The sequence below is a fragment of the Calypte anna genome, chromosome 5A, assembly GCF_003957555.1.
Source record: "Calypte anna isolate BGI_N300 chromosome 5A, bCalAnn1_v1.p, whole genome shotgun sequence".
Classification (NCBI taxonomy): domain Eukaryota; kingdom Metazoa; phylum Chordata; class Aves; order Apodiformes; family Trochilidae; genus Calypte; species Calypte anna.
Window position 1 is genome coordinate 40,054,261 of NC_044251.1, and position 9,976 is coordinate 40,064,236.

The 9,976-nt window shown below is 50.5% G+C and overlaps 1 protein-coding gene across 2 annotated transcripts; it reads right to left on the minus strand.

The window, feature by feature from the left end:
* Nucleotides 1–2,412: 2,412 nt before the first annotated feature.
* LGALS3 (galectin 3) lies at nucleotides 2,413–6,875 on the minus strand. 2 transcript variants are annotated; one of them, XM_030452217.1, is made up of 6 exons: nucleotides 6,799–6,875; nucleotides 4,569–4,591; nucleotides 3,956–4,276; nucleotides 3,667–3,755; nucleotides 3,286–3,454; nucleotides 2,413–2,653 (listed from the first exon to the last, which is right to left on the minus strand). In XM_030452217.1, the coding sequence occupies exons 2-6, from the start codon at nucleotides 4,584–4,586 to the stop codon at nucleotides 2,498–2,500; spliced, it is 753 nt and encodes a 250-aa protein (XP_030308077.1). In that variant the 5' UTR covers nucleotides 4,587–4,591; nucleotides 6,799–6,875; the 3' UTR covers nucleotides 2,413–2,497. The 2 variants fall into 2 exon arrangements, with proteins under 2 accessions (XP_030308077.1, XP_008499246.1); XM_008501024.2 differs by lacking the exon at nucleotides 6,799–6,875 and having other exon boundaries at nucleotides 4,569–4,601.
* Nucleotides 6,876–9,976: the final 3,101 nt, after the last annotated feature.

The window sequence follows — 9,976 nt, forward strand, 5'->3', positions numbered from 1 at the left end:
GCTTGTTGCCCCCTCCCCAAGCACAGTCTCATGACTCAGTTGCTGTTGTTAGGGTGTTGCATGCTGGGTGTTATCACCTCTGCCTCATCAGCAGCTGTGACAGGGTTTGGTGCCTCTGATTCCTGTGGGAGTTCTGCTGAACAAGCCACTTACTTTGTGATAGAAGTAACTATCCCAGAACAAGGATTTTAAAGCAAGATAACTTTTCCTGGCAATGTATCAAAATAGGTGTTGGTTATTATTTCCTTTAAGAACACAACAGTTATCTTGCTGAACATCTTAAGTACCTTCAAACCAAACCCTATTCTCCCTTTGCTTTTTCATGGGAATATCTCAACTTCTGAACACTTGACATGTTAACCTCAGCCTCTTTTTTTTCCTTAGACATTCTCTTGTCTGGACTGCAATATATTTATGCTTAAGGAGCCTGCCTGTTAGATACACTCTGTACTTCAGCAGGAGTTTTAGAGTGCCTCCAGTCATTGTATTTTTAACAAATCCCTCTTGTGACACTGACCTGAGTGTAACACAGATGTTCTCCCACCAACCTTTATTTTAAACCCAGCAGAGGGAATTCACCTCCCCCAGCAGAAGACATTGCTGCTGACTTCACTTTTAACCTGGAAGCTCTGTACTGATTACCCTGAAATAAATAGAGGAAGCTCATGTGACTTGGTGTTAATCAACATTCTTCATTACTGCACTCCAGTTATAGGGATAGTTTCAAACAGAAAGCTCTTAATGACCTCTTTGCTCTTCAAACTTATGCAATTAATAGTGCTTAACGAGGGATTTCTGGCATCTGACATAGATTTAAGCCAATGTTAGCAGTGCTGCTCCAGCCTTCTGCAGCTGCCTGGAATTTCAACACTGTACTTGTTGCAGCTTGGCATCTCCAAGCTTTCTAAATGTTCTAAAAAAGTACAAGACATGGCAAAGGCATCCCTGAAAACTTCAGCAGTGGCTGTTGGGCTCTTCTTGGTTTGCAGCCAGGACCAGGAGAATGACTCACAGCAAAGGGAACAGTTTTTATAATTTAATTTTTTTTTTATTTTAACAAGCCTGACTCACGAGGTGAATTTGCCAACAAACCTCCCCACCCTTGAAACCAGTCTTGACTCATGCAGGAGTTATGAGGGGAGGGACCCACCAGGCTCATGACCTGTTCCGTGGAGTATGTAAAACTTTCTTCATGGTTTTGCATCTCCCTGGGAGGGGTGTGGGCTCAGGGCTCACTGATCTGGGCCACTAAATGTGCTGAAGGGGCCTTTGAATCAAAGGAGAGGGGCAACTTTTCTAGCCAGGCCCTAGCTCTGCATCCTCTCCTGAAATACCTGGTCAGCATCACAGACTTAGGAGTTTTTTTCCTCTTTTCTATTTTTTTTTTTTTTCTAGAGGAAAACATCAGTAAGGTAACACTTGTGAACTACACACAACCCCATTCACAGCCTGCTCAGGCTCCTCCCCCTGGGGTGAGGAGCAGAACTCCTTTGCTGAGCTATTTTGATTCTTTTAGTAAAAAAGGAAAAACTGCTCTCCCTGGCTGAGCAACTGAGCCTAAAACCCCTCCAATCCTTGGCTGCCACTTGGAGAAGGCAGAGATGAAGATCACCACCAGGAGCAGCAGCCATGGTGAACAAGACCTCAGCCTGCTTTCCCAAATCCTCCAGGGAAGTCAAGCAGCTCCTGCTCATCCCCCTTTAGCAAAGAGATTCCCAGTCTCCACACCAGGAATTCAGGAATGTCCATGTTTAGAATCACAGAATTGGCTGGGTTGGAAGGGACCTCAGAGATCATCAAGTCCAACCCTTGATCCACTCCCACTGCAGTTCCCAGCCCATGGCACTCAGTGCCACATCCAGGCTCTTTGGAAAGATCTCCAGACACGGAGAATCCACTACTTCCCTGGGCAGCCCATTCCAATGCCTGATCACCCTCTCCAGAAAGAAATTCTTTCTAATCTCCAACCTAAACCTCCCCTGGCACAACTTGAGACCCTGCCCTCTTGTCTTGCTGAGAGTTGCCTGGGAAAAGAGCCCAACCCCCCCCTGGCTCCAACCTCCTTTCAGGGAGTTGGAGAGAGTGATGAGGTCTCCCCTGAGCCTCCTCTTCTCCAGCCTCAACACCCCCAGCTCCCTTAGCCCTTCCTCACAGGACTTGTGCTGGATCCCTTCACAGCCTCCTTGCTCTTCTCTGGACCTGCTCCAGCACCTCAATCTCCTTCCTGAGCTGAGGGGCCCAGAACTGGACACAGGACTCAAGCTGTGGCCTCCCCAGGGCTGAGCACAGGGGCAGAATCCCTTCCCTGGACCTGCTGGCCACGCTGTTCCTGATCCAGCCAAGGTGCCATTGGCCTTCTTGGCTCAGCCTGCTGGGGGATCTCACCAAAAACCAGATTTTCCTTCTCAAAGTAGATTTATTTTATTTTATTTACCTCAAAGTATAAATGCAAGAAAGCACTTGTGTTACAGCACTGAGGTTGGGGTGAGCATCCCAGTTATATCATGGTGGGCATGACACTGGTGAGGGTGATGTCCCCAGCAATGCAGAGCCTGGTGACCTCCTTCAGCTGCTTCTCACGGAAGTTGAACTGCAGCAGGTGAGCATCGTTGACTGCCACCTTGAAGTGATCCACCTCACAGAGGACCTGGAGCTGGAATAAAAAACCCCAAAACACAACTTTCACATCTTCTAAGAAGTTTTGAAGCTAGGAACTCCCTCCAGCAGGCTGGCACTGGCTAAAAGCTGCTGCTGGCTGAGCCCAGCTGGGTGGCATGTGGACAAGCTGGTGCAGCAACTCTTCAGCTGTAAAAACACCCGTGACCTTTGCCTGCCTGTTGTACTGTTGCTCCTTTTTTTCAGCCCACAGCTTGTCTCCTTGTTGCTGTGACAGTGTTTGCAACAAAGCAAGAGCTGTGTTTCCACCCAACATGGACCTTTTGTGAGGAAAAGCTCAGGGAGAGGTGGTGGCTGCTAACAGGGAAAATGCTTTCTAGAAACCTGCCCGACGACTGCTGCAGAATGACAGGAGGATTGAAGAATAAATGGGAATAAGAGAGGTGGGAATAGTTACACCCTGAGCACCTGGACCTGCAGGAGGGGGTGAGGAGCACAGGGAAGGTGTGTTGGACAACCAGGGAATCACCCCAAAAAACCCCTCTGGGAGCTGATGTTGCACAAAGGTCCTTACAGCAACTCCTATAACCCAGCCCTGATCCAACCTGTGGGTGCTCCTGGCACATTAAGACTGAATTTTGGTTGTTTGGAGGTTTTTTTTTTCATTACCTTGAAGGGTTTTCCAGCTTCAAATGGAAACCTAGGAGCTGTCCTCTCCTCTTTTCCCCAGATATTCTGGAACATGGAATTGCAGACAATGACTTTCCTGTTGTCTTCATTGAAGCGGGGGTTGAAGTGGAAGGCAATGTCATTCCCTTTCTTGAAATCCAGTGAAAACCTGCAAAGACAACAAGGGATTTGTGGATTTATTTTCCTATAAAGCAGCCCTGGGCTTTGTTATGGGGCAGAAAAAAATCCCAGAGATTTTCCTGGGCAATGGAGCTGTAGGTTTACACCCTTTATATCCTGGAATATTTGCTTTTACCCTAAGCAGGTGTTACTCAGGAATGGGAAGCAAATTCATCCAGGCTGATGGAAACCCCCAGGTACCTGTTTGGTTTGGGGTTGATGGTCCCTGTGATGGTGATGAGCAGTCGAGGGACAAGTCCTGCCTGCAGGGGCAGCTCAAAGGGCACTTTCTGGGAGAAAACAGAGATTTGGTGTTAGCAGAAGAGCACCTCAAAACCCCAAACACTTTGGCTCTTGGTGTGACAACTCCCTGTGACACAGTGACCACCCCTGGGGACAACCCTCCCTCCCTCCCCCAGGTTCTTCCCATGGCCAAGCAAAACCAGGCAGGGAAGACAGAGAAACCCTTATAAAATGAGGGAACCTTTACCAAGGGTGGAGCTGGACCCCCCTGTGCAGGAGGGGCCCCAAATCCAGGGTCGCTGGGTGGTTGTCCTGGCACAGGATATGGCCCTGGTCCTGCTGGTGCTCCAGGGAATGCTCCTGGTGCTCCTGGATAGGGTCCTGGTGCTCCTGGATATGGTCCTGGTCCTGCTGGTCCTCCAGGATATGCTCCTGGTGCTCCAGGAAAAGTCCCTGGAGGGCCAGGAAATGCTGGGAATGCCCCAGGTTGGTTCCCCCAGGAGGGCCAGCCCTGGGGTTGTGGGGCAGAGGGGTTGGGGTTGTTGCTGGCAGGCAAAGCATCAGATAACTGGGGACAGAGAGGAAAGGAGGAGGGTTAGGGGGGGTGACATGAACCCCAGGGTCAGGATCTGTCCTCCAACTTCCATCTTCTGTGCCAAGAGCAAGAGCTCGGCTGCTCCCCACGGGCTGGAGAGGGATAAGTGCCTGTGATGAGGTCTCCAGAAAACCCAGTGAGTGCTGATGGAACTGGAGCAGATTTGGGGAGCTATGGGTGTGAGCAAAGATGTGGTGCCACCCCAAGGTGAGGCAGCATTCACAACACCCCCTTTTTGTTTTTATTTAAAGAAATCCATACTTACAGAGAAAGCATCCGACATTTTTCCTGAAACAAAAAGACAAAAGGTGGTGAAATCACTCCCAACATCCACCAGCTGAGAGAGAAAACAGGGATTTTTGTGAAGATTCACAGCTCCAACAGGCTGGAAATTATCCCCATCATGTACCTGGCTGCCTCTCTGTCCTGGCTAGGGACAGGGGGGGACACAGCCACCTCCCTACCCTGGCTGGGGGGGTGACAAGGCCACCTCTCTGTCCTGGTTTTGGGGCATCACAGTCACCTTCCTGCTCTGGCTGGGACAGTGGGGTGACATGGCCACCTCTGTGTCCCTGCCAGTGGAGGGGACACAGCCACCTCCCTGTCCTGACTAAAGCTACTTGGTGGGATGAGTAACGTGGTGTCTGTGCCCACCCGTGTCACGGGAGGACTTGTGTCCCACACAGTGACCACAATTAGTCACTTCCCCATCCCTGAGGCACCATCCTGGGGAAGATCTCAACAAAAAAAACCAAAAAAAAAATCCCAAATCCTAGGAGGGGGAGGGAGGAGTGGCAGAGCAGCAACCACAAGCTGCACTGGAGGAGGGGGGGGTACAAAACCATCACAGCATTTCAGGGGACACAGAGCCACCCCAGGACATGTGGGACACACTTGTGACAAGGCTGGGAATGGGTGAGAGGAGGGTGGCACCCATGGGTGGAGGTTCCCTCTGTTTCCCTGCTCACCCCAAGCCACCCCAGGTGGGACTTGGGGCACCACCAGGCCAGGCTAAGTTTTCTTTCCAAGGTTTTCTGAATCCAAGCTGAGCTGTTCTGCTCTGCAGGAAGAGCCACTGGATCCCTCCCATCAAAGGGAGCATTCAGGAATGGAGAGTGGAAAAAAAAAAAAATAGTAAGAAAACAGGAAAAAAAAAAGGGAGAGGCAGAAACGGGGGAAGAAAAGGAAAATTCCAAACTGAAAACAGAGAAGCAAAATGCTTCTTGAAAGAAAAATGAGGGTGAGATGGTTACATGAGAGCAGTAACAAACCCCCCAGGTTCTCACAGCCTGCAAACACCCCCTCTCCCTGCAAAAACCTCTCATCCCCTGGGCCTGCAGGGGCTGGAAACCCCCCTGTCTCAGCCCCTACCTCACCCAGCTTTTATTTGCCTCCTCATTTTCTTTTTGAAGGCCTTGTCTCAGGAAGGGGAAGCTCACAGCTCCTGCAGAACCCCCTGGGCTGGCTCCAGCTGGGTCGGTGGGGCTGCAGGTACCAGACCAAGGACATCACCTCCTGCTCCTCCTCATCACCTCCTGCTCCTCCTCACAGAGCAACAGTTTTGCTCCATCCCAGAGATTTATTATCCCTTTGTCCCTGGTGATGCCACAGGATCCTGGAGTCTCCCTGCCAGGCCTGGAATTTGTGACCAAATCCTTGGGAAACTCAAGGGTGACACGGGGGGCCTGGCAGTCACCCCCTCCTCTCCCTGTCACTGCAGGGTTGCAGCTTTTCCCCAAGCTCTGGAGCATTTCCAGAGGGTTATTTACCCACTGCTGGGCAGTCCCAGACACGGGAAAGGATTTTTTTTTCCTTCCCCCCACAGCTCCGGGGCATCTCTGCCCTTCGGCAACGCTCCAAGGTGGTTCCAAATCATTTGGGCTGAGGCACCTGAATGTTCTTTAAGTAGCCCCAGCATCTCCCTGAGCTCTCACCAAACCCCTGGAGAATCAAGTGAACAGCCCAGGGCAGGTGAATCAGGGAAAAGCTCTTTTGGAAGGGAAAGAAATAAAAGTTTTCTTCCCCTCGGCACCAATTTTCTGGGGTGTTTCCAACCTCCCACGCACCCACACTCACTCCCACCCTTCCACGTGGGTTTTGGGGAATGGGCAGGGCTCCCCTAACACCCTGGGAGTTGGAAACAGCTTTTTAATCTCTGTAATATCATAGAATCGTAGTGTGGTTTGGATTGGAAGGGACCTTAAAGATGGTGTAGTTCCAAGTCCCCCCCCTGCCATGGGCAGGGACACCTCCCACTAGGCCAGATGGAATTTATAATAAATGTAAGGATAGGAATAATAAATGTAAGGATGGGATAGGATAGGATAGGATAGGATAGGATAGGATAGGATAGGATAGGATAGGATAGGATAGGATAGGATAGGATGGGATGGGATAGGATGGGATAGAATAGGAGCAGAAATCAGGCTCACTCCCCATCCCAGTTATCCCAAGCATCCCCTTGCTCTCCCACCCGCATGGATTCATCCCCTCACCTGCTCTGCTGAGGATTCCGGTAGCAGCTCCTGGGACTCGGCTCTACACGGCGGTCCGGAGCCGGTACCGGGGACCCCGCCTGCCCGGGGCGGGACGGGGCGGGGATCCCTCGGGAGAAGCCGCCCATGGAGGGGAGGGGGAAACCCGGGGAGCCGCGGAGCAGCGGCAGAAATTAAAAAAATAATAATAATAATCAGATTATGGCCTGGCATCTAATGCCGGATGTTTTCTGTGCTGGGACATCCGCTGGGAGTCAGCATCATCGCCCTAAAAACGCCGGAGGTTGTTCCGCGGCTCCCGGGATCCTTCCAGGCTGGGATGTCCCTGGCAGAAAGGGAAAATCCAAGTATTTGTCTCCTCAGGCATCATGAGTTACTGAGAGGAGAAGAGGAGAAAAGGAGAAAAGGAAGAGAAGAGAAGAGAAGAGAAGAGAAGAGAAGAGAAGAGAAGAGAAGAGAAGAGAAGAGAAGAGAAGAAGAGAGAGAAGAGAAGAGAAGAGAAGAGAAGAGAAGAGAAGAGAAGAGAAGAGAAGAGAAGAGAAGAGAAGAGAAGAGAAGAGAAGAGAAGAGAAGAGAAGAGAAGAGAAGAGAAGAGAAGAGAAGAGAAATAAATGAGAGGAGAAAGTGAGAAGAAGGAGGAGGAGAGGAGAACAAGGGAAGGAGAAAGAGGAGGAAAATAAGAGGGAGAAAGGGAAGGAGGAAAAGAAAAGAAAGAGAAGGATGAAGAAAGGGAAACAGAAGGAGGAAGAGAAAAGTAAGAAGAGGAACACAAGAAAATGTTTCACTTGAAAGGGACTTAAAACAATAATCTGGTCTCTCTGACTAATTGAGAGCTGACCAAAGGTTATTAAGGGACACACAGCTTAATTGGTGTCATTAAAGGCAGAAACTACTTCCTTAAGGCAGCAGCTGAGCTGAATAGCTTCACTGATACTCAAAAAAGGGGGAAATATCTGTTGAGTTGGGTTTTAATGAATTTTAGTATAATTCCTTCCAGCTCATCTCTGCTCATCTACAAGGCCAGGCTTTAAATGAGGGCAGCCTCCTCTCTACTGGGGCACCAGCCTGGATTTTAGCATCCCTCAGCTTCAGATAATCCTTGTTGGGGGGGCTCAGACCAAAGCTAGGGGTGCAAAAATGCTGTAGGATGATGGGAGATGTCAGGGATACCCCAGGGAGAAGCTCCTGTGGGATTCTCCCTCCAGGACACCCTCGAAGAAAGAGTGAGGCTTCACTTGCCTCTCCAGCACCCAGACATCACCACAACAAATACACCCTGCAATAAATTTAGGGGTGGTTTGGGGCAAGGAGAGGATTTAAGGCAGTGATGTTGAGTATCCCTGACATATTCCATGAGTGTCTGGAGCTTCCTGAGCCTGTGACACAAGCAGCAGGAGATCCTGGCCCTTCAAAACAGCCCTTCAGGTCCTTGTTCCAGCCTTGCTGAGAAGATCCTGGTCATAAAGTTGATGAAAATGAGCAGCTCTGAGTGGTTTTAAGAGGTCCCCCCAGTGGTTCTGCCTGCCTGGGTGAGGCTGTATGAATTCCTGGGGGGCTCAATGTAAAAAGAAACACCTGCTCAGTGCAATTTAAACCCTAAAATTGCAACCCCGAAGGAGAGGAGAGATGGGAGATGCAGGCAGGTGGCTTGGAGGCCAGGTCAGACTGTTGAGGACAGGAGGAAATGGTCTCCAGTTGCAGCAGGCGAGGTTTAAATTAAAGAAACTCTTTCACTGAAGGGTAATTAGAGGCTGCCCAGGGGGGTGGTGGAATCACCATCCCTGGAGGTGTTTAAAAGATGGGGAGGTGCTGAGTGGTTCAAGCAACAGTTATAACTCAATTGTTATTTTAACTCTCTTCTCCTCTCCTCATAGGATCTGTGCTCGAGTCCCTTCACCAGCCCAGTTGCCTCCTTTGGACCTGCTCCAGGACCTCGATATCCTTCCTGAACTGAGGGGCCCAGAACTGGACCTGCTGCTCCTGCTGGAGCAGGTCCAGAGAAGAGCAAGGAGGCTGTGAAGGGATCCAGCACAAGTCCTGTGAGGAAGGGCTGAGGGAGCTGGGGGTGTTGAGGCTGGAGAAGAGGAGGCTCAGGGGAGACCTCATCACTCTCTCCAACTCCCTGAAAGGAGGTTGGAGCCAGGGGGGGGTTGGGCTCTTTTCCCAGGCAACTCTCAGCAAGACAAGAGGGCAGGGTCTCAAGTTGTGCCAGGGGAGGTTTAGGTTGGAGATGAGAAAGAATTTCTTTCTGGAGAGGGTGATCAGGCATTGGAATGGGCTGCCCAGGGAAGTAGTGGATTCTCTGTGTCTGGAGATATTTCCAAAGAGCCTGGATGTGGCACTGAGTGCCATGGGCTGGGAACCACGGGGGGAGTGGATCAAGGGTTGGACTTGATGATCTCTGAGGTCCCTTCCAACCCAGCCAATTCTATGAGTCTATGATCCCTCCCTCCAAAAACAAACCACAACAAAACACCTCACTCGAGTGGTGGTGAAAAATTCACTGCAGAAAAAGGCTGAGAACTTCAGGAACAAAAAGTTTGACAGCACAGAGAGCAGAGAAATTGGCACTGCAGCCCCAGCCCTGCTGCTCACACAAACCTCCACCTCTACCAGCAAGTCTGGACCTGCTGCCTTTTTCTCCTGGGACCTTCCTTCTATTCTCTCCAGAACACAAAGCAAAGCTCCTGCCCCTGCAGCTGCCTCCTCCCAGCAAACATCTTACAAGGGTGTGGGTGACAGTACAAGGGGGAAAAGGGTTTGAGCCCAATGGGAATAGATGGAGATGAAATATGAGGGAGAAATAGTTTGGTGTGAGGGTGCTGAGCCCCTGTGCCAGGTTTCCCAGAGAAGCTGTGGCTGCCCCATCCCTGGCAGTGTCTCAGCCCAGGTTGGATGGGGCTTGGAGCAACCTGGGCTGGTGGGAGGTGTCCCTGACCATGGCAGGGGGGTGGCAATGGAGGAGCTTTTAGGTCCCTTCCAACCCAAACCAGTCTGGGATTCTGCGGAAAACCAGAGAACTGCTGCAAAGTTCCTTCTCTGGCAGGGCAGGCCCAGCCCATCAAGTTTTTCACAACTTCTGATGCTGTAGATGGGCAAAACACTGCTAGTTTGAAGCTTTTTTATGTGTAAAGATGAATAAATGGAAAGGACTTTGCACTTGATGTGACAACCTGAG

What these genes read in the sequence shown, in the direction of transcription:
- LGALS3 (XM_030452217.1), bottom strand. An exon ending in ATCAACCCCAAACCAAACAG is followed by an intron (nt 3,455 to 3,666) that starts GTACCTGGGGGT and finishes TTGTCTTTGCAG; the next exon opens with GTTTTCACTGGATTTCAAGA. An exon ending in AAGCTGGAAAACCCTTCAAG is followed by an intron (nt 2,654 to 3,285) that starts GTAATGAAAAAA and finishes TTTTTATTCCAG; the next exon opens with CTCCAGGTCCTCTGTGAGGT.